A 27,208-nucleotide genomic window follows, 5' to 3' on the forward strand; every position below is an offset into this window, starting at 1 on the left:
CAGGAAGAAAAAGCCAAGAGCTAAAAGCCAAAAAGAGAGCTAAAGAGCAAAGCCAAAGAGCTAAAGAGCTCCTTTTTCTTCTATATCTCCTTTTGTTGTTGTTTTGTTGTTGTTGTTGTTTTTGAGACAGGGTGTCTCTGTATAGCCTTGGCTGTCCTGGACTCACTTTGTAGACCAGGCTGGTCTCGAACTTAGAGAGATCCTCCTGTCTCTGTCTCTCTGAGTACTAGGATTACAGGTGTATGCCACCACGCTTGGCTTCACTACGCTGTCTTAAATACCCTTCTCTCAAAATCCCTCCTATCTACTTAATCCCTGTCAGCTGGTTTTTTGCTCTGCCTCTTGACCTGGGGTTAATTTTATTAAATCCTGTGTGCAGAAAGCTCTTGAATTAAAGGGGTGTGCTAGGGCTGAACCACACCATAATGACCTGTTTACAATAAATAGAAAGTTCTTGGATTAAAGGTGTGTTAGGGCTGAACCACACCAAACAAGAAACAGGTTTTTACAGTTCACAATTGCAGGGTTCACAATGGGATCAAATATCCTGTAACACAGGGCATGGTGGTGCACACCTTCATCTCAGCAGAAAGGCAGAGGCAGGAGGATCTAAGAGTTCAATGCAAGACTGTTCTACATAGTGAGTTCCAGGACAGCCAGGACTATATAAAGAGACCCTGATTTTTTTTTTTTTAAGTGTTAGAGAGTTGGCTGGAGAAATGGTATAGCCATTAATGGCATAGCTAGGCTCATAACCAATGAGCCAAGAATCGTACAGAGGGCTACTGGAAATTTCTTCCTGTTTCTTCTATAGCAATTAAAGTAGTGATTCCCTAGAAGTGATTTTTGAAATTCATTAGTTTGCTTTGTGTGTATGGATATTTTGTATGCATGTATGTCTGTGAAATGTGTGTTCCTGGTACCCAAGGAAGCAAGAAGAGAGTGTCAGACCCTGAAACGGGAGTTGCAACCATGAGCTGCCATGTATGCTTCCTGGGAATTCAGCCTGTTCTCCTACAAAAGCAGCCAGTCTCTCTTGCCCTAGAAACGATTTGCTATTGTTTGTTGGTCAGTTTGCTGCCCTAGCTGACCCTGGAATCCTGGGCTCAAGCAATCATCTGCCTCAGCCCCCTGTGGGTATTTGTGGGTTCTGTAACTGTTTTTGTGTTGCTGTTTTGAGGTACTGGGGATTTGAACAGGGCCTGCACTTGCTAGGCAAACATTCTACAATCTTCACCCCTCTTTAAAAAAAATTATCTAAAAAAAAATGTAATTGCATGTAAATGTGCGTGTGTGTAGGTACGTGTGCTTTGGCGTCCAGAAGAGGGCACCAGAGCTCCTGGTACTGCAGTTGTAGTGGTTATGAGCTGCCTCACTGGGTTGCTAAGAACCATATTGCATGAGCGGTATGCAGTTTGTGCCCTCTCTCCAGTCCTACCCCAGCTCCTTTTTATCATTATTTTCATTTAACTTTGTTACTTTATTTTTATCCCTCCTTATTTGTGTGTCTGTGTGAGTGTGTGCCATGTGCATGCATTATGTTGTGGTGTTATGCGGGATATATTACAGGCGTTTGTGTGTGTGTCTGTGTGAGTGTATGCCACATGCATGCATTATGTTATGGCGTTACATGTGATATATTACAGGTGTTTGTGAGTCACCTGAAATCAGGCCAGTGAGCACTCTTAAGGCCTGAGCCATCTCTCCAGGCCCTTCTCTTTATCTCTCAGGTAGCATTAAAAGGAAAGCCTAGGCCTGAACTCACTCTGTAGGCCAGGCAGGCTTTGAGCTTGTGACCCTCCAGCCTCACCTTCCCGAGTAGTTGGTATTCTAGGGCTGTATCGCCGGGCCTGGTTGGACTCTGTAACTATAATTACATGAGGAGGGACCAAGGTGAGTCACCGGGAGGAGATGTATTAGGCTCAGAGCATTCTCCGACATTCTTCAGCATCGGATCACCGGGACTTCAGCCTCTAACAGAGAGGCTCTCAGAGGTTTGTATACTACAACACTCCCGGTCTCCTTGCAATTGGAGAGATGTTGGGACCATCTGACAGGGCGAGTCCAAGCAAGGAAGGTCTCTGCTGCCAGAGGGAAGAGAGAAGGGGAGGGCACTGTCACACTGTCCCTCTTTGGCCAGCACCTCAAACCCTGGCAGCCAAGGAGAGCAGAAAAAGGAAAGAGCTGGGTGGCTGACTGTCCAGAGAGTGGAAAGGGGGCTAGCAGAGCCAGGTCCACAAATACACAAGGGACACGCTTGCCATGCCTCCCCATGCATACCAAACACGCACCCCCACACAATAGCACTCACTCCCTGATGCCTTGGCACAGCCCCCTGACAGTTTACAACACCTGCACACGCAATCCACCGCCCACTCTGAGCAGGACCCCAGAACTGGATGCTTCGCAGCCTACCAGCTGCAGGCCCTGCTAGCCCTCCCTCTCCTCCAGGGCTGGGTTTTTCCAGCCGGAACCTCGCTCCCTCTACTGCAATCTCTGGAAATTGGTGTCTGACGTGCGCGGCTGCTCCTGCCTATTATTTATTTATTTCTTCTTTTCTTCCCGCTGAGACCCTCCTGTCAGAAGGAGAGCTGCAGTCCAGAACCAGAGAGCGAGAGAGAGAGAGAGAGAGAGAGAGAGAGAGAGAGAGAGAGAGAGAGAGAGAGAGAGAGAGAGAGAGAGGGAGGGAGGGAGGGGAGAGGCAGAAGCTACAAGGAGAGCTGGGAGCAAGCAGGAGGTGCAGAGAGTCTCCCGGACACTCTTGTCTGCTCATCCTAGGGGACCATGAGCACTGGGCAAGAGGCCAGGAGAGACGAGGGAGATTCCAGGAGAGGTCAGGAAGCCTCGCTTCGGGACAGAGCCCACCTGAGCCAGCAGCGCCGGCTCAAACAGGCCACGCAGTTCTCGCACAAGGACTCAGCTGACCTGCTGCCCCTGGATAGCCTCAAGAGGCTCGGCACCTCCAAGGACCTGGTGAGGCTCCTGGCCCTTTTTCTCCTTTTCTCCAAAACCTGTATCTGGGGTGCGGGGAGCTGGCATAAAGAGCCGAGGCTCAGCCTTCAGATGTCTTTTTCCTGTTGAGATGGGACAGGTGTTTCTGAGGATTACAGACCCCACCCCTACCCAGATCCTTCGATGGGGATGTTTCTTGGCCTAGTGGCAGTGAGGGTCCCTGAGCTCATAACTCAGCTTCATACCCATTCATCCCCTCAGAGCCCAAGGCTTGTCCTGGGGACAATGGAGGACCCAGAAATTCCGTGGAATGGGCATATGAGGACAGTAAGGCCTGGAGGATCCATTAGCTTAGGGTTTTGACTCTGCCCATGCATTTGCCCCATTCCTCAGACCTGCCCCCTCTTTTGCCCTTTCCCCTCAGCATCAAGGTATTGAGGGTCTTCTGGGTAATGGGTTCACATGGCTCTGACCTGAACCATCAATGCCTGTGTCTGTCTCCTTTTGTCCTTTCCTTCCAAACTGCTTCAGCAATTCTGGTCCCCAGAGCAAACAGGAGAGGGGCTCAGGGTCAGCTGCATGCAGCCTTTACCCTGGGGGATATATATGGCTAAGAACGTGAGCTTCGGAGCCACCTTGCTTGGGACCAAATTCTGGCTGTAATTTGGGAAGTTGTGCCTCTGTGCCTTGTTATCTCCATCTGCTAGAAAGGGATAAGGTTGTGAGCACCTGCCTGGGAAGGAGAGGCTTACCTGGGCTTCTTCATACTGAGCACTGTGACAGTGCCTGACAGCAACACTAGGGAAATGACTCTGGGGACTCTGCTGGCTGTGGGTCCATTTGGCTTTTGAGTTGCCGTGGATTCTTGAGGGTCCAGAGAATTTAAAATTCCATTCTGTGGGAGCTACTTCTCCCTGGGGCGAATGCATCCCCCTGTTGCTTTGACTGACGTGGCTTTCTGTCCTATTTCTAGTATGGGCTTTCCCTCCAGGAATCCCCTAGTCCCATCTCAGCAGCCCCAAGGAAGAACACAGGAGACAGCTGAGTGACAGGGAGGGGAGGGGGAGCATGTTCTTTGGTGCCCAGGGGCTTTGGCCTTGTGCTTCTCCGTATAGTCCTAGCCCTGTCTTGTCCAGACGTTGCCCTGTGGACACTGCCATGTCAGGGCAGCAGGCCCAGCCTTTTGATGTCAGGACTTTTTACCCTTTGTCTTACTACCTGCATGAGCAGGTAGCTCCTATGACTTTGGGAGAGAAGGAGCAAAGACCGGGAGCTCCGCTCTCCATGCTTGGGACAGCCCTGGGACACACTTCCCAACAGTGAGGAGCCTGGACTCACTGTGAAGAGAAGGGCATGGGAACTGCCTGGGTCCCCGAGCTGGCTGCCCTTTCCCAGAGCTAGCAACTTGCTGCCAGGGTCTCAGGAGGCCAAGGGTGGAAAAACAATCCCAGGATCTCAGGGTCAGGTGGAGGAGTGTGTGGAGCCTGGGAGGTTACAGCCAATCTCCGGGAGATTTTTTTATTTCAATTTTTTTCAATCCTGCTGGCCTGAATTTGCTATGTAGCCCAGGCTGGCTTACAACAGTTTCCTTGAAGTTTATAAACAACAGAATTGTATTTTGAGATAGGACTCACTATGTAGCTCAGGCTGGCATCAACTAAGTAGACCAGGCTGACCTTACCTTTGTGGTGATCCTCCTGCCTCCGCCTCCTGAATGCTGTGATTATATGAGTTTGCTACCATACTAGACTAAAACCAACCATTTTCCTTTGTATCTTTTACCTTTTTATTTTTAGTACTGGGGATGGGACCTAGGTTCCTGTGCATACTAGGCAATTTTTTTTTTATGACAGTGCCACCACCAACCCCTAAGCCAAGGAGACATTTTATGCTGAACTAGGCCCTGGGACAGAAAGATGAGCAAGACAGATCTGACTTGAAGGCCCTTCCAGGCTGCGGCAAGGGTGAAATCCAAAAATAACATCTGTGAGAATCATGAGCTATGAGAGGAAGAAAGAGAGGACAGAACAACCTGGGGCCAGGTCTGCAGGTGGAGTCCGAGGTAGAAGCAAGGCCCTTCTACCCAACAAAGTGTGGGGGGCTATGCGTTCAGAGTGGCCTTGGAGAACTGGGAGGAGAGGTTTCCAGGAGAGACAACATGGGTAGAGGCTGAGATGAAATGGTCTGGACAGGCAAGAGGTGTGATGGACGACAATTCAGACAGACAATGGCCAGGCCATCTAGGGATCAGTTTAGAAAATACAGACCTGGGTGTAATGGTTCACACCTTTAATGCCAGCACTTGGGAGGAAAAGGAACAGAATGCTGTGAGTTTGAAGCAGCCTGGCCACATATCAAACATAGCAAATTCCCCGAGAGTCTAAAAAAAAAGCAAGCAAGCAAACAAACAAACAAATAAAAACAGGTTATCACTATACCAGTGTGTGTGTGTGTGTGTGTGTGTGTGTGTGTGTGTGTGTGTGTATGAAAGAAAAAGAGAGAGAGAGAGAGAGAGAGAGAGAGAGAGAGAGAGAGAGAGAGAGAGAGACTTTATACAGGAGAATAACACTTAAACATTTCAAAATAGGGTCTTACTATGTAGCTCTGGCTGTCCTGGAACTTGCTATGTAGATTAGGCTGGGCTTAAACTCAGAGATTCATCCATCTGTCTCTTCCTCCTGAGTGTTGTGTTGGAATCAAAGATGTGTACCACCTTTTTCTTTTTTAAACTTTTTTTTTTTCCCCCGAGACAGGGTTTCTCTGTGTAACCTTGGCTGTCCGGGACTCGCATTGTAGACCAGGCTAGTCTGGAACCCACAGAGATCCACCTGTCTCTGCCTCCTGAGTGCTGGGATTAAAGGCATGTGCCACCACTGCTGGGCTCTTTTTTTTTTTTTTTTTAAAGCTTTGGGTGGCCTTGAGCTTGTGGCTAGTCTTCTGCTTCAGCCTCCTGAATGTTGGGAATTTCTAAGTATGCACCACCCCAGCTGGCCTGTACAGTTATTTTTACATTTTACTTAAATATTTCTCAAACCTGAATGTGTAAGAGTCTTATTGAAACAAGATTAGAGGCTAGGCTGGGCTTGTTAGCATACGCCTTTAATCCTAGATCTTGGAAGGCAAAAGCAGGTGGATCTCTGTGAATTCAAGGCCAGCTTGGTCTACAGAGACCAGGTCAGCAAGAGTTACAAAATAAGACCCTGTCATAACACAAACAAAACCGGCAGTGGTGGCTTATGCCTTTAGTGCCAACCCTTGGGAGGCAGAGGCAGGCGGATCTCTGAGTTCAAGGCCAGCCTGGTCTACATAATGAGTTCCAGGACAGCCAAGGTTACACAGAGAAACCCTGTCTCCAACAAACAAACAAACAAACAAACAAGCCAGATTCAGGGCTGGGAAAATGGCTACTCAGTAGAGCATCTACCAGGCACATGCAAGCTCCTGGGTTTAAACCCTAGCACCAGAATACAACAAAACAAGAAAAAAATATCTTGATTCAGGCCTGAGACTGCATTTCAAACTGGCTTTACAATGCCATTAAAGCTGTTTAGGGCTGGAGAGATGGCTCAGAGGCTGCTCTGATGTTATCACTGGCAGCCCACAGTCAACTGTAGCTCCAGATGCTCTCTTCTGGACTTCACGGACACCAGAAATACAGATAGGCAAAACATCCGTACACATAAAATCATATAGGCCTTAATTGTAATCATACATATATATTAAAATTCTATACATGCTGGCTTGAGGATCACACTGTGAGTAGTGGGGCTTTAGCTAAGTTGGTACAGAAAGGCAAGTCTTTGAGGCAGGCTTCTGTGAGTGGAGGAAGGTGTCCAGTGACCCATGAGAAGTGTAGGAGTCTGGATACAGCAAGTATCCCTACAAAGAGAAAGCTGAGCTGGCAGAATACAGGATGGTTGAGGATGACTGTAGATGAGAGAGGGGTTAAGGATAGTGGTTCATTATTCTAGCCTGAACACTGCTTATTGTATCTTTTTGTTTGCTTGGGTTTTTTTTGTTGTTGTTGTTGTTTTTTGTTTTTGTTTTGTTTTGGTTTTTCGAGACAGGGTTTCTCTGTGTAGCCTTGGCCATCCTGGACTCACTTTGTAGACCAGGCTGGCCTCGAACTCACAGCAATCCGCCTGCCTCTGCCTCCCGAGTGCTGGGATTAAAGGCGTGCGCCACCACGCCCGGCTTGTTTGCTTGTTTTTAAAAAATAGGGTTTCTGTATAGTTCTGGCTTCCCTGGAACTTAGTCTATAGACCAAGCTGGCCTCAAACTCAGGAATGATCTGCCTGCCTCTGCCTCCCTAGTGCTTTGGACTAAAGGCGTGCACCACCACTGCCTGGCTCATCTTTTAACATCATATTAAAAAAAATAAAATTTGAGCCATTCAGGTTTAGCTGGCCTCAAACCTGAGGATGACCTTGAACTCCTGGTTTTCCTTCCTCTACCTCCCAAGTGCTGGGACAACAGACCTGTTCTACCATGTACTGGTGCATGTAGCTAGTTATGACCCTGTGCGTAGGTGCTAGGAATTGAACCTAAGTCCTTTAGGAAAGCAGCCAGTGCTCTTAACTGCTGAGCCACCCTCAGCTTTCTTACTGTTTCTTTGGTCTTGGGTAGAGCTGGGGCAAGTGTCCTGTGGTTTGTAGGCTATAAGGTGGGGAAGCAAGTGGCCTATACCCTGGGTTTAGATTTGCTTTTACTATTTTGTGATGGAGCCAGCAGCCACACAGCGTGATCCAAAGACGCCTGGTGGAGGGGAACCAGAGGCGGCTTCAGGGGGAGTCTCCCCTGGTGCAGGCCCTGATCCATGGCCATGACAACAGCAGGACCAGTGTGACACAAGTTCCAGCTCTTCTTGTCAACTGCAAGGTAAGAAGTGTCCCAGGGCTCTGACTTGCACTTGCCTGATGAGCCTGCTCACTTCACCAGCTCTCCCTTCTGCCTTGGCTGTCAAAAGATGGGGAAAAGTCATCTTTTTCTCTTCGTTTCTGGCCTGGCATTTACTTTCTTGTCTGTCTTTTCTGTGTAATACCATCCATCAGCACCATTGCAGTACTATGCCCCCATGGTTTTTATCAAAGTCTATTTGAGTATACTTCCTTTACTGCACACATTGGAAAGGTAAGCATGTATACATAAAGCCCATGTTGCAAGGTGAAGAAAAATCTTAGACAGTTAACAGTTTATGTGTATGTGATGTCACGTATGTGTGCAGTGGCCTCCTCCTTGAAAGCTTTTCTCTGTCCAGCAGGGAACAGCCCCCTGGCCAAGCTCCAAGGCACTCAGTTCATGGTCCTTCTATAGACCTTACAACATTCTGCTGTCAGTGACATTTCATTCCTTAACACTGCCAAGGAATGGCACTCATTAAAATATCTGCTGGCCATACATCTTACACAGTAGGTGCTCAATAAATGTTTGGAACAAGAAAATGCCTTAAAAAATGTGTACATGTCTAGGTGTGTTCACCTTGATGCCTGTCAGTATCCCAAGGCAGTGAACTTGTTTTCCTGTTTCCATTCTTTTTCTGAGACAGGGTTTCTCTGTGTAGCCCTGGCTGTCCTGGACTCACTCTGTAGACTAGGCTGGCCTCAAACTCACAGAGATCTGCCTGCCTCTGCCTCCCAAGTGCTGGGATTACAGGCGTGTGCCACCACGCCCAGCTTCCTGTTTCCACTCTTGGTCACCCAAATTTGAATGTTTACAGAAGAGGTTTATCCTCTTAGCCCTCTCCACCTGGCTACAGCCTTTCAACCAGGAGGCCCCTTCAGATTCCTCTAAACAAAGAGGCTGCCACTGCCCAGATATTTCTCAACTTAATGGACTCACCATGTGGAGTACTTGCTCACCTCATCTCTAAAAGGGAAAGGAGCATCAAAGGGCCCTGAAAGTCCAGGGTTCCAACCCAGTCCCCTCCTGGAGGACTCATCGACCCATCACACCCTTCTTTTTTAGTGCCAAGACCAGATGCTCCGAGTGGCTGTGGACACAGGGACCCAGCACAATCAGATATCTGCTGGATGCCTCAGGCGCCTGGGGTAAGAGTGCAGCCTCAGCCAGTGGACAGGGGATGGGCTTTCCTCCCTTTCCTCTTTTTGTTTTTTTGATACAGGGTTTCCCTATGTAGCCTAGGTTGGCCTCAAATTCAGCAACTTTCTACCTTAGCCTCGTATGTGTGGGTGTGTGCTGACCCTACAGGCCATACTTGGGTTTGTGGTATCGAGTGAAGATGGTTGCACTCCGACACACTACTAAACACGGCTGAACTGCATATTTTGTTGTTGCTTGAGACAAAGTCTCCCTGGCTGGAACTCTTGTAGACCAGGCCGGCCTGGAACTCGGAGATCTGAGTGCCTCTTCCGCCTCCCACTTGCTGGGACGAAAGGTGTGTGCTACTATGCCTAGTTGTGAATTGCACATTTTATGGTATAAATTTTGCTTGGCCTGGTGGCTCATGTCTGCAAACCTAGCACCTGGGGCTAAGGACTAGAAATCCAAGGCCGGCCTTGGCTACAGAAGATGTTCGAGAGACGTCTGAGAATGAACTGGATGGCACACAACTATATCTCAGTATAGCTATTATGTCTTGTTAAGGTGGGGGAGGTTGGTCAGGAAGCTCTGGCACGAAACGGTTGAGTATCACTTGGGTCAGGGGGTGGAAGAGAGCTTAGGTGAGTACTGGCTTTTTAACTGGGGAGAGGGGGGACTGGAGTCAGATTCTGTGGTGGCTATAAGCCTTGCTTTTTGACCACAGGTTAGGGAAGAGCGTTCCAAAAGCCCCAGGTGGAGCCCTGGCACCTGGGCCACCAAGTCAGGTGGAACAGCTGGAGCTAGAGCTGGGGCAGGAGACCGTGGCGTGCTCAGCCCAGGTGGTGGGTAAGTCCTCTGGCCTCTCACCTCTTCTCAGTGGGATGAAGCTTTTGGGGATCAGCTGCTCAGATCATTACCTACTCTGCTCTTCTCAACTGAAGGGGTAGGGTGGGTGCCTCCAGGGATGGGGGAATGCTCAGAGGAAGGTGGCAGTGACCATAGATGCAACCTTGTTTTTCCATGGTTCCTGCAGATGTGGACAGCCCTGAGTTTTGCCTGGGACTGCAGACTCTGCTTTCCCTCAAGGTAAGCACCCATGTTTTGGCCTGACCCCAAATGCTAGGAGAGGTAGAAGGCTCAGGGTGGAAGTCCAGATCAGGCTGGCAAGAAAGATGGAGAGGTATCAAACTGGCTTAATTACCCCCAAAAGGAAAAGGAAGAAAATGGATACCCTCCCTGAAGGAATCGGGGCATGGGAGCCAAGGGAGGCAGAAGGGAGCAGGTCTGTCTGAGTTGGCAGGGAGGTGACCACACATTCGGGGTCCCCATGGCAGTGCTGCATTGACTTGGACCGTGGAGTGCTTCGGCTGAATGCCCCCTTCTCGGAGCTGCCCTTCCTGCCTCTGTACCAAGAGCCTGGCCAGTGACCACTGTCTCAGCCAGTCCCTAGGGCGACACCGTGCCTTAGGGGAAGAGTGGTGTGGAGTGGGTACTGCCTGAGCAGGGCATCTGGAGTCCACTGCATTTATCTCTTCTCACCACCCTGATCCCGCAGTAGGCCACCTTCCTCTCTGCTTCTCCATAGCTGCCTTCTGCCCCAGGAGTTCCTTCTCAGAGTATCTGTGACTCAAGGTCCTGGTGTCCCCATTCTCTCTCCTCCCTTCCTAAGAGCACAGCCAAACCAGTTACAGAAAGTGACCCACAGAAAATGGGCTCTAGATTCCGTCCTGGTGTGGGGGTCCACCTGCCTGAAGCTCACTCCAAGCACCCCTCCACTGCCCTAACCCTCTCACCTCCCACCTCTAAGGCTTACCTTTCAGATTCCCATGCCTCACCAGCCATCCTGGTATCTGGCCCTTTGATGCTGCACCCACCTGTTTATAGCTGGGTAGGGGTGACAAGGACGTAGAACTGCTAGTCTAGGAAGGTACAGGCCCTGGGCTGAGGGCTTTTAGTCACTACCCTTTCTGGGTTGCAGGTGTCTGAGTGTCTTTCTGGCTGGGCTGACTCTCAGATCGTGGTTAGGGGAAGAGACACCATAATATATCTAACCCAAGCAGGGAGCTCGGTCCCTTACACAGGAACTAAACCCAAAGCCCAGGTAGTTAAGAGGAGCCCGCACAAAGCTTCGTTAGAGCAGGCTGGTTTAGCATAAGCACAGGGGTTCCTGGTCTCAGTCCTGAGTCCCTCCCTCACCACCTTGCTTTGAGACCTGCTCCTTCCCAGTCTGCCTCCTACTGCCCCCTAAAGGCAGACCTGGCCCAGGGCAGGCCCTTAGTCTGCTTCTGCATTTGAATAAACACTGTTTCTCTAAGCTGTGATCATCTTTTTGTTTTTTGTTTTGGTTTTTCGAGACAGGGTTTCTCTGTGTAGCCTTGGCTGACCTGGACTCACTTTGTAGATTAGGCTGGCCTCAACTCACAGAGATCCACCTGCCTCTGCCTCTGCCAGGATTACAGGTGTGCGCAACCATGCCCAGCTGGTGCGTTCATCTGTGTGCTGCACAAATACATATGCAGGAGGTAAATCAGTATTTACTTCCATTGTGAGCAAGAGACTCTGACACTTTACATTTTATTTTGGTCCATCTCATTAAGTTCAAAAGCCCTGAGGGCCAGGGAGATGGCTATGTGGGGAGGAGCACTTGCCATGCAAGCGTGAGACCCTGAGTCTGAGCCCAAGCACCCATGTACCCATGTGAAAGGCTTCAATTCCCAGCACCCACGTGGCAGGTAACTCCACACCTGTCTGTAACTCCAGTTCCAGGGCTTCTGACACCTCAGTCATAAATGCAGGCAAAACAGCACACACACACACAGACACACACACACACACACACACACAGCAATGGAGGCACAGGTAGATTATCTGTCTTAATGATCAGCCTCCTACATGAAACAGCAAGCCTCAGGTTCAGAGAGAGACCCTGTCTCAAGGGAATAAAGTGGAGGGGGAAAGCAGGAGCCCGGGCATCATCCTCTTTTGGCCTCTACACTGGTATGTATGGGTAAATGTATCTGCATACACAAATGACACATACAAATCCTAGCCACAATCCATCAAAAGATTCTCACCTATTAACTGAAAAAACATTTAGAGCACACACACACACACACACACACACAAACACACACACATATGTGCACACACACACACATATATATGTGTGTACTCACACAAACATCTATGTGTACACACACACACACACACACACACACACACACGTTTTGTTTTTTCCTTTCCTTTCCTTCTCTGTGTCACCCTGGCTGTCCTGGAACTCTCTTGCATACTAGGCTTTGAACTCACAGAGATCTGCCTGCCTCTGTCTCCCAAATGCTGGGATTACAGGCATGTGCCACCATGTCCAGCTTCACACACACACATATATATATTTTTTTGGTTTTTAGAGACAGGGTTTCTCTGTGTAGCCTTGGCTGTCCTAGACTCATTTTGTAGACCAGGCTGGCCTCGAACTCAGTGATCCGCCTGCCTCTGCCTCCCGAGTGCTGGGATTAAAGGGGTGCGCCACCACGCCCAGCCTACATCTACTTTTTTTAAAAGGCAGACACTTACTATCGTTGGTCTGAAACTCACTGTGTAGACCAGGCTGCCTCAAACTCACAGAGATCTACCTGCCTGCCTCAACTGTATTACTGTGAGTTTGAGGTCAGTGGTCTAAAGTCAATCCATGACAGCCAAGGCTACATAGAAAAACCCTGTCTCAAAAAAAAACCAAAAAAACAACAAAAAAAAAAACCAAACAAATCCCTGACCTAGTTACTTCAGTAAATGGAAGAACACAGGAAGATAAGAAGGAAAAGACACACTCTACCATTTCTGCAATAATTACTGATGTCAGCTGCCCGAAGCTGTGCTGTGAAAGGCATCAGCACTCAGTGGGAGGGGTCATCTCCACTGCTCCCTCAGTCCCTCAGGCCTGAAGCCTGGTTTTTCAGGTGTTGGCACTTTTTTCATAAACAAGTCTGTTTTCTGCAGTGAGCGTAGGGAGCATGAGGAGGGGACCACGGGGTAGCAAGCCGCGGCCCTAAATCTCTTCATTCATCAAAGGCTCTCGGGGTGCTGCCCTCCTTCCATGCTCAAGTCCTGCTCCTCTGAGATCTCCATTCCCCACCCTGCCAAGATCACGGCTCACTCTGGGGTAGGGTGGGGCCTCAGAAGGACCCTTCACCAGCTAAGTGGCCAAGGCCAGCTAGGTGGGGTCCTGGAAGCTTGATGGAGTACACTGTGGCGGCTGGTCCGGATGGTAGAGAGCCTGGTGAAGCAGGGTACGGACTGCAGGGAGATCATCAGGATCTGAAGACCAAGGAGACACTGGTAAGAGGCTGTGGGGCTCCGGGCTGGGCCCACTGGCTCTGCCACTGACACTCACCCACACCCAGCTCCTGCAGCAGGCTGTGGTACTCAGGCTCAGCCTCCAGCAGCTTCAGAAGGTTGGTGGACTCCATGCGCTCCAGCTGCACCTCCCAGTACACATAGATCTTCTGATTGAAAGTGACATACACCAAGCAGGGGCTGTTGCGGCCCTCTTTGCAGGCGTACTGGCCTGGGACACGGGGCAAGAAGACAAAGGTAAAGGTGGCAGGAGGAGGGCAAGAACAAAGCGTCCGAGTCAGCAGTCCTGGCCCCCAAAGACATCTATCAACAAAGGCCCCTTTCCAGAGCTCAATGAAATACATAAGATGGTAAAACACATAGCCCATTCTAGAGGTGGGAAAGACAGTCAGCACCCCAGAACATGTATTTGTAGGTCTTCTCATCTTAGTGATGTTCTGGAGTAAAGCGAGATGCTCTGCAAATGCACAGGGTAGGTTAGCAAAGTAGTCAGAAAGAAAGGCTTTTCTTGGCCTATGCCTTCCTCCCAAGGCACACACCAGCCTGTCAGGTAACTGGGGAGTTTTCCAGCTCCTTCCACTTACTTTGGGGTCCTTGAGACCGAGCCTGCAGCTTTGAACACGTCAGCCAAGGCTCTACTATCGCCAAGCTACACCCTCGGGCTGGTGTCGTTTTAGGAGTCAGATATATCCCTGTCACCCAAACAGCTACCACTCTTTCCAAAGTTCCTAGTGTAGAACTGCAGAGAACATTCTGGAAGCATTTTCTTCAGCCTGGCATGGTTGGTGGAACTGTCTGTCTTCCCAGTCAGTCCATTCTTTACATATTTAGAGATGGAGCTCTCACTGTGCTTAACTTCTGACCCAAACTGTTACGAGATGGGACTGGAGAGATGGCTCAGTACACTGGCCCCTTCTTCAGAAGATCGGGAATCAATTCCTAACACCCACAGGGTAGCTAACAACTGTCTAACTCTAGTCCTGGGGATATAGTGCCCTCTTCTGGCCCTTGTGGGCCTTGCACAGACATGACAGCATAGACACATTAAGGCACTCAAACACACAAAAATAAAAATTTCCTCCTAAATTTAAAAATAAACTGTCAAGATGGCAGTGTGATACCCACCCGCCACCCACTAATGAAAGCTAAAGAAGCCATTCATGTACAAAGACATCCCTCAAGGGCCACACTGAATGAAAATGCGTCAAGCACTTGGCAGCACATTTACTAAGCTTGAGCAGCTGAGTTTAGAGGCCACTGTCCCACCTGCGCAGAAGGCACGGATATTTTCATCCACTTGGAAGCGAACAACAGCGCGGTTGTGATCGATGATATATGTCTGTCCATCCCAGGCGCATGCTACTACCTCCTCAAGCCCATTGCCCTGAAAAAGGTCAAAGACAGGATGCCAGAAGGGTCAAGAGCCATTTTAGAAAGAGACCTAGTCAGATGTAGCAGCAGCCACCTGAAATCTCAAAGTGGCAGAGGCAGAGGCCAGCTTGGGCTACACAGCACACAGCAAGATCCTGTGTTAGAAAAGAAAAGGAAAATTTGGTAGCAGAGTGGGGGCAGCGAGAGAGAAAGGAGCATGACGACCCTGGGTGGCAAACTAGGAATGGGCATTTCTTTCATGTATCGTGTCCAACAGAGCACTCAGTGATCTACTTTGCCTAATATTCAAAGCAACACTATGACGTGCACATCATTCTCAGTTTTATGCTGGGACATTTCTGCTAACAGGAATAGTCACTTGCCCAAGGTACAGGTAGGGGAGTAGAGGCAAGACCCAAACACAGGTCTGTTCTAGCCGTCAAAGCCATGCAGCTCGCATGATGGTACTGTTAACTAATGTAGACCCATCTGGCAAACTGAGGGGACAGCAATATCAAACAGACTCATGGACAGGGACAAATACCACAAGATACACAGCGACAGTCATGACTAATAACTCACTTCAAGATCTCTATCCTGCTTTCTTTGGGGCTATTATTTTGGCTGAAAGGCATGGAGGTGAGTTTTGAGTAGTCTCATAGAGAAGCACTAAACCCCGTGCTCTAAGGGCACACTTGAGTGTAATCGAGCGATGCACTCATTTCCGGTTCAGTGCTGACTGGGAGGTGAGAACCGCTGCGTTTACACGTCTACTCCTGCAGCTGGAAGGAGGGCTCAGCGATTAACAACACTGGTTTTTCTTCCAGAGCACCTGGCTTTGATTTCCAGCACCTACAAAGTAGCAACAGCTGCTTGTAACTCCACTCTAGGGGGTGTGATGCTCTCTTCTGGCCTCATGGGCACCAGGCACACACGTCACACACAAACATATATGTAGGCAAGACATCTATACACATGAACATAAATGAATGAATGAGTCTCAAAAGGGGAAAAGTCCACTCACTGTGACATCCAGCTTCTCCAGGGCAAAAAGCTGGTGATCCACCTGCACAGACCACAGCAGCTTATCTGCTTCTTGCATCAGCTTCAGTGTCCCTGGAGGGAGAGAGGTGGGGTGTGTTGTGCCAGTATGTGTGAATATGTGTGTGTGTGTGTATCTGTGTCCTTTGAGCAGACCCCTCAGCCAGATGCCCACTCACCCAGCCCAGGACCACTCACCATCTAGGGTGCACAAGGCAAAGAGGCCCGAGTTACCAGCTTCAGGGGTGTGACCTGTGAGGGGATTGGAGGCAGGATGAGAGCAGGGCCCTGGGGCTCCTTTCTCCCAGAACTGCCTTGTTCCTTCGCCTCCTTCCCTCCCTTACCTTGCTTGATGTTGCCAATTAGGTGAGTGGAAACGTTCTTGTTGTGGATCCGACCAGATGTCTGGTGCAGCACTACATCCCGGGCAGCTGGGGTCTCCCTGTGGGTAAAGGGTCACGGGGCCCATGGGAGGCCAAGGAAGCTGAGTTGTCTAGGCCCTTTATAGCCACCATCCCTGCAGGAGCTTCCTTGATTTCGGAAGCCCACTCTGACCCTTTCAGGGGAGGGATAGGCTCATGGACGTCTAGAAAGACTGCTTCAGGATGCCTGGATGATGTAAGGTTAAAGCTAAGGACCCCCTGGGTCCCTAAACAGTCTTCTTGAAGGAACAAGTGCTTGGGCTGGGACTTAGATGATGAGGCTTTGGCACCTGCAGACCAGCCTCTGCACCACGTCACCTGTCCTTACTTTGATGAACCCATTCCCCATGCCCTTACCTCCTGTCTCCTGTGCCCTCCTCAGAGGCAGGAGGGGAGCCAGGGTCCTTGCTCCAGGTGCACAGTAGAACTGCATAAGCACATCCTGGCTGCGACACAACCAGCTCAGGCACACCGAGAGGCCCCGGGGTCACAGACAGACTGTCTACCTGCACAGTAAACAGTCTTAATAGGGGACAGAAAAGGAAGGGAGACTCTGCCACCATGGACAGGGCAGATTCAGGTAGGGCTTCTGAGAGTTACCCTCCAGCTTTGGTGAGGACAGGAGGAGTTCAAAGGTTCACAATGCTTGTCTGGCACCATCCCCTCCATAGACACTCGGCTATCTTCTGTGTGCTCCCTGGCTCCAGACCTGGTTCACAGCACACTTTCACACACAGTTCTTAATCCCCCTTCCGTGCACTCTGTACCTGTTACTAGAACTCCACTGGGAGCTTGTCTAAAAATGGCCTGGAAATCTCTCAGCAAGGACATTCCTCTTTCTTCCCAGATGGCCCTGCTTTCCATCAGTCTCCTCTGGGGAGGCCTTTTCTGTTCAATGGGCTCTTAGGTCCCCAAACTCCATTTCTCACCTGACCTTCCAGCATCCACTTCTTGAGGGACACCAGCTGCCCTGCCAGGTGCTCAGGTCCCTCTGCCAGCTCTTCCCAGCGGAAGGCACGCACCACACGGTCTGTGTATCCTACCACCAGCTCATAACAGCCGTCTCCATCTGTAGACACACAAACACAATGATTTAGAGCCAAACTGGACCTGGTCAGCTTGGGCCTATGGCTTCCTTTCCACAGTGGAAACTCGTGGCACTTTCAGTCGAGTGCAGCTTCATGTCTAATATTCGGAGCCATTCCCAACATGCTGGGGCTGCTGCCCATGCTGGCCTGGCCTCGTGCTCAGAGCCATTCCCCACATGCTGGGGCTGCTGCCCATGCCGGCCTGGCCTCGTGCTCACGCAGTTTCTCACTCACATTCTACGAAGGCCCCATCATCTCTGCTTGCTGCTTCCTATATCCAGGGCCCAGCACCTTGGCCCAGCCCACACACCTCCTGCCTAGATGGCTTCTGACCAGTTAGCAGCCCACCTCTCCACAGCTCACCCTCCTGTCACTTCTAGCATTTTACCAAATGACACCTTCCAACAAGAATGTCCCTGACAACTCCGTGTAAAACTGCTACTTCTCAGGTCTGTCCCAGAAGTTCAGAGTCCTGTTGCTCTTCCAGAGGACCCCAGTTAGGTTCCCAATACCCACCTCAAGTGGCTCCCTGTAACTCCAGCTACAGGGGATTTGACTTTCACTCATGTGCACATACCCACACTCAAACACACACACACACACACACACCTATACTTAATTAAATACAAATAAATCTTTATAATTCCAATCTCTAGCTTGATACCCTCAGCCCTGTGATTTATTTTGTCCATGGCACTTACTACCTCTTAATACAGTATTGATTTTTGGCAGTGCTGGGATTGAACTCAGAGGTCCTGATACATGCTGTTAAGTATTCTAATTCTGAGCCAAATTCCAAGCCTCATTATTTATCTTTCTTATAAAATGTATTCTGTCTCTTCCTAGTGAGATTTTTTTTTGATTCTAGAACCTAGAACAGTTCCTTGCTCAGTAACTATGCATCAAACACACAAGTGAAAGTAAAGTAAAACAAAATAAAGAGAAAAAGTAAACACACAACAAATATACAAGGTGGATACAACCCCCATCCCCAACCCCCGCCCAGTCCCTTGGGCTCTGCCTAGTACTGACTGGTCCCTCCCTACTCCCTGGCTGCCCATGCACACCGATGTCGCTGATCAGCATGACCTTCGTGTTGGCCGGGATGTGCTGCTTCAAGACAGGTCGTTGCTCCTCTCCCAGTGTCTCATGGTGCCCAGAAGCATCCAGAGCCTTGGTAGAGGTCAGGTCAAATAAGTGCAGCCAGCCCTCTGCACTGACTGCCACCACCAGGTTCTGGGAGAGACAGAGGTACAGGAGAGATGCTCAGGGAGGGAGGCTGAGAAGCAGATCAAGGGCCAGGACTGACTTTCCCTAGGAGTCACAATGGAGGCAAGGCTTTGGAGCTCTGCCCTAGCCCAAGATGCCTGAGTCCTTACCTTCCCTTTATTACACACATCTCCGACCCCAACGCAAGTCAACTGCAAGAAAGAAAAGGAGGCTGATGAAGGCGCTGAGAGACCACTCCTCCCTAAACTTCCAAAACATTCACGAAAGCTTATGTCATGTGGCCTACATGAATAGTCTTTATTAACAGACACACTGGGTTATACAGAATTTGGTTTATCCATACAGCAATATGAAGACTCAAGGAAGTAAAAACTCAGACTTAGGCAAAGTGAAAACCAAAACCAAAACCAAAACCAAAACCCTAGATGTGTGGTGCACACCTGTATTCCTCCAACATTCAGGAGGCTGAGACAGAAGAACTGCTGTCAATTCCAGGCCAGCCAGGGCTACATAGCAAGACCCTGTCTTACAAGCCCTCCTCCCTGACAAAACAAAAAACAAACAAACCAAAAAAAAAAAAAAAAAAAAAACCTACCAAATAGGAAGATAATCTGATTATCATATTTCTAGATTATTCCAATTATTACTCCCATTTAAAATTATACAGTCATGTGCTGTATGAGGACATTTTAGTCAACAGCACATCACATATATTATTGTGGGCTTATAAGATTCCATTACATAGCTGGGTGTCAAGTAAGACGTTGAGGCAGGACTGAAGAGTCTGAAGCCTGCCTGGGCTACAAAGCAAAACCTTGCCTCATACGGACTAAGGTGATACAGCAGCTGTCTTGGTTTATACACATGCTGTGGTCACATCATGATGAAAGAGCCTTGGGCTGGAGAGATGGCTCAGAGGTTAAGAGCACTGGATACTCTTCCAAAGGTACTGAGTTCAATTCCCAGCAACCACGTGGTGGCTTATAACCATCTAAAGTGAGATTTGGTGCCCTCTTCTGGCCTGCAGACATATATTCAGACAAAACACTGTATACTTAATAAATAAATAAATCTTAAAAAAACCAAAAACCAAACCAAACCAAACCAAAAAACCCGAGCCTAACACTGCATTTCTCAGACCATGTGTTTACGCTAAGCAACACATGATCGCACGGCATACTGTCAGACAATCCTAGGCAGCTCTATAAAGTAGGAAGCTCAGTCCACAGCATAAGGACAATATGGTTGTCTCCCCCCCCCCCCCCAGATCAAATTGACACAAGCTGGAGTTATGTGGGGAGAGAAACCTCAATTGAGAACATGACTCCATCAGATTGCTTGTAGGCAATTTCTTGGTAACGACCATTGTGGGAGGGCACAGCCCTGGGCCAGTGGTTCTGGGATGTATAAGAAAGCAGGCCAATAAGCAGCTCTATGCTCTCAACTTGAGTTCAGGCTTCCAGCTTCCTGCCCTGAGATCCTGCCCTGACTTCAGACTTCACAATAGACTATGAACTGTGAGTTGAGAGAAACCCCTTCCTTTCCGAGTTGTTTTTGGTCATGCTCTTTATCATAGCAACAGAAAGCAAACTGGGATAATAGTCTGGTGGGAGGGCAGAGAGGGGGACTAATGAGAGCAATTCCTGGGCATACTCTGAAGCAGTGATTGGATAAGTTACTAGGGAATTCACTGCGGGACTCCTCCTTGGCAGTCCAACACAAAGGCATCCTATTCCCTTCCCGAGACCTGCAGTACTGACCACTCCCTGGCAGGAACAGGTAAGCCATGGCCGGCTGCCGTCATTCTTATACACAGACAGTCTTCCGCTGGTGTCTCCCACTACCAGTTCATTTAACTGCAAACGAAGAGACGGCAATGTCAGAAAGAGATCCTGCTGAACCCCAGTAACACCTTCTCAGCTTAGCTTGTCTCTGGAAAAACCATAACATTTAAATTTGTATCTGAGTAACTTCACTAAAAAGCCTTGGCTGGGCTGCAGGTGCAGCTCAGTTGGTATTATGCTTTTGCCTAACATGCATGAGGGCCTGGGCTCTCTCTCCTGGCCCACATGAGCCAGGTGTACCCTTTAATCCCTGCACTCCAGAGCCAGGAGGATCACTGTGAGTTCAAGGCCAGTCACAGTGTTTCAAAAATCAAGACAAAACCTCCCAACAAAAACAGCAAGGGTGCTTGAGAGTTGGCTCAGTGTTTAAGCGCACTGGCTACTCTTCCAAAGGACCGGGGTTCAATTCCCAGAAGCCACATGGCAGCTAACAACAGTCTGTAACTCCAGTTCCAGGGGGTCTGACATCCTCGCACACACATACAAGCAGGCAGAATACCAATGTACATAAAATGAAAATAAATGAATCATTAAAAACAGAAACAACAAGGAAAAATCAGGCATAGTGGCCCACATCAGTTACATCAGCACTGGAGGGGATAGCAAGGTATCAGAACTTTGAGGTCATTTTCACGTTACATAGCATATTTAAGCCAGCCTGGAATACTGCTGCCTTTACAGCAAGGTTTTGAGAGGTATGGTAGGCCTGCCTGTAATCCCAGCACTCAGGAGATGTTAGAAGACAGCAAGTTCAAACCAGCCTGGGTTACAAAGTATGAACATACTTCAGGGAAAAAAAATCTTTTGAGATTGGTTGCCTGTGGGCTGGGGATGGCTCAGTAGCAGAGTACTTGCCTGGCACAGGCGAAGCAAAGGGATTCAACAAACAAATCTTTTGGAACCAACACAGCCATAGTTTGCCAGAATGTATATATGTGAGCATGCGTGTGTGTGTGTGTACACGCTATTCTCACTTGTCTATTACAGATGGGATATGTTTTTAAAACAGTTCAATAGTGAACTTTTGAAGAATATTATTTTAGATGTCATATTTTGTCAAATGTCAAAACTACAAAGCCAGTTCCCAGGGCGCCATCTCTTCTCACAAGACCCCCTCAGTTTTAATGATTTTCACATGTATGGGAACACAAAGGAACGGCCCTGCCTGAGGGACAGGGGCTGAAGGTGGTGTTGGTGTCAGCTTCCTAGCTCTGGGGGCAGCGGGAGGGGGAAGAGGGTCCCTTCTCGGAGCCTCTCCCCTACCACTGCCAATACAAACAGCTCTCCATTTGGGGAGCTCTCATGATACCCAGGAGGCTCCAAACCCTGTTCTACAGTTTCCTGATCTTTTTTTTGGAAAGAAGACAATGTCTTCCCCAAGGAGAGGAAATTAAAATTAGATTCTTAAGAGATCAACAACACTAAGGGAGTCTGATGTGGTGACACAGATCTGTTAGACCCAAGATATTTGAGCCCCCAACCCCAAAACAGAAGAAATTTGAAAGAAACTACGACTGACATAATGATTTGACCTTTAATGATTTGTTTCTTAATAGTTATGAGAGGTTTGTGAAAGACTATTAGATCATACAAAGGGGAAAACTTAAAAAAAAAAAAAAGGCAATATCAGGTCATAGAAGCATACAGCATGCTTATTTACAGCCAGACAGCTGAGGCCTCAAATACAGCTGCCTAAAAGGACGTTAGCAAACATCATGGAGAGAGGCCACACAGTATAAGGGTCCAGAGTGCAACTGTTTGTTTATTTATTTTGCCTTTTCGAAATAGGATTTCTCTGTGTAGCCTTGGCTGTCTTGAACTCACTTTGCAAAACAGGCTGGCCTTGAACTCACAAAGATCTGCCTGCCTTTGCCTCTTTGAGTGCTAGAATTATAGGCGTGTACCACTGGCCCTGGCTGGAACTGTTGAATTTTTTTTTTTTTTGGTTTTTCGAGACAGGGTCTCTCTGTGTAGCCTTGGCCATCCTGGACTCACTTTGTAGACCAGGGCTGGCCTCGAACTCACAGCGATCCGCCTGCCTCTGCCTCCCGAGTGCTGGGATTAAAGGCATGCGCCACCACGCCCGGCGGAACTGTTGAATTTTAACTGTTTTTTTCTGATCTCATTTTTCCTATTTCCGAACCCTCCTCTGGTTTTTTGAGACAGGGTTTTTCTGTGTATACCTGGTTGTCCTGGAACTCTGGTCTGGTCTGCCTGCCTCTGCTTCCTGAATGCTAGGATTAAAGGCATGTGCCATCAGGCCTGTCCCCCATCTTCAAAAAACAAAAAATTTGTTAATTTTTACATAGGTATATGGGTGTTTTGCCTTCATGTATGTGCATGCCTGGTGTCCTCAGAGGTCAGAAAAGGGTGTCAGAGCCCTTGGAACGACAGTTAGAGAAGTTGTGACATCCTGGGTGCTAGGACGCAAGCTGGGGTCCTCTGGAAGAGCAGCCTGTACTCGTAATCACCAAATCACCTCTCCAACCTTGATTACCCCTTTCTTAAAAATTTTAAGGCAGGGGCTAGAGAGATGGCTCAGAGGTTAAGAGCACTGACTGGTCTTCCAGAGGTCCTGAGTTCAATTCCCAGGAACCACACGATGGCTCACAACCATCTATAATGTGATCTAATGGCCCCATGCAGACAGAGCACTAATAAATAAATCAATCTTTAAAAAAAACTTAAGGCAGAAACATATGGGCCATATCCATGTCGGGATATCTGCCTGCTCTTCTGGACTATTCAGGAAAGTGCGACTTCCCCTTCCTTTTCTGTCTTCTCTAAGCATGCTTTCCTCAACACTTTGGGCTTTTAAAAGACATTTCAAGATTCCTTACTTGTTCTCTAAGGCTTCCCTCCCCACCACATAGTTGTTTGTGGGTCATGTGTCTGACCTTGTTCCTGATAAAATGGCTTGGCCTCTTCCTGCTCTCTTCCACTCTCCACCTCAGGCTCCTGCTGATGTTCGACAACTTGCATGCCAGCAATTTTTTTTTTAGTTCTAGTAAAATTGTCATTATTCTTCCAAAGTGATTTAAAAAAAAAAAAAAATATATATATATATATATATATATATATATATATATATAGAGAGAGAGAGAGAGAGAGAGAGAGAGAGTGTGTGTGTGTGTGAGTGTGTGTGTGTGAGTACTGCCTGTATGTGTGCCAACAACAAATCTCACTATAGATGGTTGTGAGCCACCATGTGGTTGCTGGGAATTTAACACAGCACCTCTGGAAGAGCAGACAGTGTTCTTAACTGCTGAGCCACCTCTCCAGCCCGAAAATAATGTTTTAAAATTACAGATATTTATTTACTTATTTTATGTGTCTGCATGCATATACACGTATGTGCCATGTGGTGTGCGTACAGGACAACTTGCAAGAACCAGATCTCTTTTTCCACCATGGGGGTCCTAGAGACCAAACTCAGATCACCAGGTTTGGTAGTAAGAACTTTTATCTGCTGTCCCTGCTTACATTTTTCATGTATAAAATGCTGAAAGGAGCCTACAATGGCATGCATGCTGTAAGCCCAGCACCCTGAGGGTGAGGGGAGAGGAGAGGACTGCAAATTCCAGGCCAGCCTGGGGTAGGTACATTGTGAGACTTTATCAAAGAAAGAAAAAAAAAAGAAATGCAAGAGAATGCTCAGCCAGCCCTTCCGTTCCCAGGCAGCCTTCTCGTTGAGAAGGACTTCTCAGCTTCGCAGAGCCACAGACACAGGAAAAGAATCATAAAACAGCACGGTAAGTGCACTGAGCAAGCAGATGTGACTCAGCTAGGAGATTTGAGTTAGGCAACATGTGGGAGAGCACATTTGCAGGGCAGCTGTCTGCTTTCTAGCGCTTGAATGCTTCGCATCAGATCTGCTGCTCTGACAGAGCTTGCCTCTGGCCTCACCAGGTCACACAGCAACATTAAAGAGCCCCAGAGGGAAGGAGGGGTGGTCCACTATGTCCAGGAGTGCTGAAGGAGAAACGTGTAATCTTTCTGTGATCTGCTTTGGCCTCCCAAAGGTCTGCAGCGCCACATCCAGCCAGGCTTCTGTGGGCAGTGCAAAAGCAAGTTCTCCCTTGGCCTCAGCAGGAAGTAAATCGGCTTCAAAGAACTTTAGGCCAAGGGTTTATCAGGCTGAAATCAGCTTTGTCCCCATTCCCAGAACCCCAACTGTTTGGGGACTACTCAACCTGCTTTGTTTTGAGATGTTTTTTTACTCTGTAGTCTTGGCTGGCCTGGAGATCAGGCTGAATTTGCAACACTTCTGCCTCTGCCTTCCGCTGGGATTACAGACCTGTACCAACATGCCTTGCAACAATGCCCTCCACCCCCCAATCCCCTTTCTTTTAGAATGGTGGTGGGGAAGGAATGCAAAGCCTCACACATTCTAGGCACACGCCTTTCCACTGGGCTGCACCCTAAGACTGTAGCACTGGTTATTTACAGTCCCACAGAGCATGTGGTATGGCTGATCAGGTGTTAAAATGTTCTCAGACTTCTTCCATCTTTCCCCCTAATAATGCACAAAGCTCTGAAACAATCACATTTGCTTTGTCTTTTAAATAGCCATTGGGACCAACACCTCCACCATACAATATTTTGTGTTTTACACTTGCCTTTAATAAATTAAAACCCTGAGCTTGATCCTTGGACAGAATCAATATGGTGGATGAGAGAACCAACTCCTGCAAGTTGTCCTTGCCCTCTACACTTACAGTGTGGCGCATATGTGTGCTCACCCTGTCACTCTCATATGCAAAGAAAGTAAATGTAATTTTAAAATTACTGAGTATGGGGGAATGAAGTGGCTTAAAGGGGGCCTAGAGCACTTGCTATTCTTGCAGAGTACCCAGGTTTGGTTCCCAGCATCCACGTGGCAGCTCACAACCATTTGTAACTTCAGTTTCAGATCCCCTCTCTCTCTTTCCCAGTGTTTGGTAGCTACGTCCCCAGGCTGCTACCATATACTTTAAATCATCTCCAGGGCTATATGAATACAGATCCATGCTGCATATACTGTGGTCAATGGTGGGCTCCACATGTCAGAATAAATACAGGTTTGTGTAAGTATTAACTATTGATGTTAGGACCACAAAGTAGCCTACCAATCCATTCCTCAGTGGCATCACCTTCATTAGGTGATGCAGGACTATAGTTGCTGTACTGTTTAGGTAATGGTGTCAAGAAATGATATTCACTACAGATCCATTTATTTTTTCTCTTTAAATATTTCCTTTGGTGGGCTGGAGAGATGGCTCAGAGATTAAGAGCACTGGCTGCTCTTATGGTGGCTCATAGCTATCTGTAATGAGATCTGATACCTTCTTCTGGCGGACAGGCCATATGCAGGCAGGATGTTCTATACATAATAAATAAATCTTAAAAAAAATTTCCTTTGGTATGTCTGGTGGGGTTGGGGGGGCTGCTAATAGTGATAACACTAACAGTTCCAGAGCCTTAACTGTGTGTCTGACATCTCCTTAATCTGTACTTATTTATTTAAATGATGAGAAAAGGATCGACTGTTTAAGAAAGAAAAAATTAGATGGACGTGGTTTTTGTACATCAACGAAGGGACAAAGTCACCAGACACGTGAGTCTATTCTGGGTGAACACAGTAGAAACCAGACATGGTGAGGACTGACTGAGGGGTATCTGCGGCAGGTTGGAGGCAGCAGAGAAATCTACCAGTTGACTCCAGTGAAGGAGCTAAGGACATTAAGAGTGTGCGCAAGCAAGGTAACATGGGGGATGGGAGGGGCAAAGGCATAGGTGGAGATATTATTAAATGCAACTTACAGGTAAGAAAAAAAATTGGGGCTTTGGAAGGTAAAGATGTTTGAAAATGAATTGCAGCTAGGGGAAGAAATAACGCAGGAAGCCGGTCCACCTTTACAGGCTCCTACTGTGTGACAAGCCATAGAACTGACCAAGAGAAAACAAAGCCCTTTAAATTAATAAAAATAAAATATGGCTGGAGAGATGACTCAGCAGTTAAGACACTAGGTCCTCTTCCGAGAAATAGTATTCAATTTCCATCACCCACGTGGCAGCTCACAAGTGTCTAACTCCACTTCTAGAGGGTCTAATATTCCTCTTCTGGTCTCCAAGGGCACTGCACGCACACGGTACAGACATACATGCAGGTAAACCACTCTGCACAAAGAATTTAAAAGTCACATAAAAATAACTTTCCTAGAGGCTACAGTCCAACTAAAGCGCCCGCCGTGTTGTTCAAGGACTGAGACAGCCAATCAAGAGTTTCATTTCCGCGCGCCATGTTGACCTCAGTGCGCACGCGCACTACACGCCACTTCCCTCCTCTCGCCCCGCCCAAGTGCAGTTGTTTGCAATGCGCATGCACTCACCGCGTCGTTATCTACATCTCCAAGGCAGATGGCGTGCGGGAAGAGACTCCCGCTAAAGTCCAGCGCCACGCGCTGCACATAGCTAACCGACCTCATAGTACTCTGGAGGGCTGAGGTGCCGGAACACTGCACCAAACGACCCCCGAGCCCTTGCAGTGGCCGCGCGCGTGTAATGCCACCAAACCGGAAGTCTACGTCACCGCCTGAGCCTCCAGTTCCGGCTTTCCTCACCGAACCTTAGGGAAGAAGGCGGGCCTTCCGTGCCAGGACCCTCTTCGGAGGGGATTCAAAACATCCCTTTAATAGCTGTCATAATTAACAACTCTGTTTCCCAACCGTTCTTTTATGAAATTACCCAATAGGAGTTCAACACAATGTACTGGGTTACAACCACATTAAAAAAAACTAAGAGGCCAGAAAAATAGCAAGTAAGAGCACTAGCTGTTCTTGCAGAGTCTCAACAGGGTGCTCGCACCCATCTGTAATTCTAGTTCCAG

At 48.3% G+C, this 27,208-nt stretch overlaps 2 protein-coding genes across 3 annotated transcripts; one reads left to right on the plus strand and one right to left on the minus strand.

Moving 5' to 3' along the window:
* Positions 1–2,702: 2,702 nt before the first annotated feature.
* Positions 2,703–10,828, plus strand: Nrip2 (nuclear receptor interacting protein 2). Of its 2 annotated transcripts, none has more exons than XM_051155441.1 (6): positions 2,703–2,973; positions 7,681–7,830; positions 8,917–8,999; positions 9,716–9,837; positions 10,025–10,077; positions 10,326–10,828. In XM_051155441.1, exons 1-6 carry the CDS (start codon positions 2,785–2,787, stop codon positions 10,416–10,418), a joined length of 690 nt encoding a protein of 229 aa, XP_051011398.1. In that variant the 5' UTR covers positions 2,703–2,784; the 3' UTR covers positions 10,419–10,828. The 2 variants fall into 2 exon arrangements, with proteins under 2 accessions (XP_051011398.1, XP_051011399.1); XM_051155442.1 differs by having other exon boundaries at positions 2,827–2,973; positions 7,677–7,830.
* A 2,218-nt stretch (positions 10,829–13,046) lies between these two features.
* On the minus strand, positions 13,047–26,901 carry Itfg2 (integrin alpha FG-GAP repeat containing 2). The gene is made up of 12 exons (XM_051155432.1): positions 26,712–26,901; positions 20,257–20,352; positions 18,646–18,687; positions 18,334–18,502; positions 17,108–17,247; positions 16,536–16,684; positions 16,101–16,198; positions 15,955–16,008; positions 15,740–15,831; positions 14,611–14,728; positions 13,382–13,555; positions 13,047–13,305 (listed from the first exon to the last, which is right to left on the minus strand). Exons 1-12 carry the CDS (start codon positions 26,805–26,807, stop codon positions 13,202–13,204), a joined length of 1,332 nt encoding a protein of 443 aa, XP_051011389.1. The 5' UTR covers positions 26,808–26,901; the 3' UTR covers positions 13,047–13,201.
* Between the last annotated feature and the right edge of the window lie 307 nt (positions 26,902–27,208).

The sequence above is a fragment of the Acomys russatus genome, chromosome 13, assembly GCF_903995435.1.
Source record: "Acomys russatus chromosome 13, mAcoRus1.1, whole genome shotgun sequence".
Classification (NCBI taxonomy): domain Eukaryota; kingdom Metazoa; phylum Chordata; class Mammalia; order Rodentia; family Muridae; genus Acomys; species Acomys russatus.

Bases quoted from the DNA above. Each gene is read 5' to 3' on its own strand.
- Itfg2 (XM_051155432.1), bottom strand. From the start codon at position 26,807: ATGAGGTCGGTTAGCTATGTGCAGCGCGTGGCGCTGGACTTTAGCGGG. The intron at 18,503-18,645 runs GTAAGGACTCAG...TGTCTCTCCCAG, and splicing joins ATGTGTGTAATAAAGGGAAG to AACCTGGTGGTGGCAGTCAG. The intron at 13,556-14,610 runs GTGGGACAGTGG...CCCGTGTCCCAG, and splicing joins TATCCGTGCCTTCTGCGCAG to GCCAGTACGCCTGCAAAGAG.
- Nrip2 (XM_051155441.1), top strand. From the start codon at position 2,785: ATGAGCACTGGGCAAGAGGCCAGGAGAGACGAGGGAGATTCCAGGAGA. The intron at 2,974-7,680 runs GTGAGGCTCCTG...TGATGGAGCCAG, and splicing joins TCGGCACCTCCAAGGACCTG to CAGCCACACAGCGTGATCCA. The intron at 7,831-8,916 runs GTAAGAAGTGTC...CTTCTTTTTTAG, and splicing joins CTCTTCTTGTCAACTGCAAG to TGCCAAGACCAGATGCTCCG.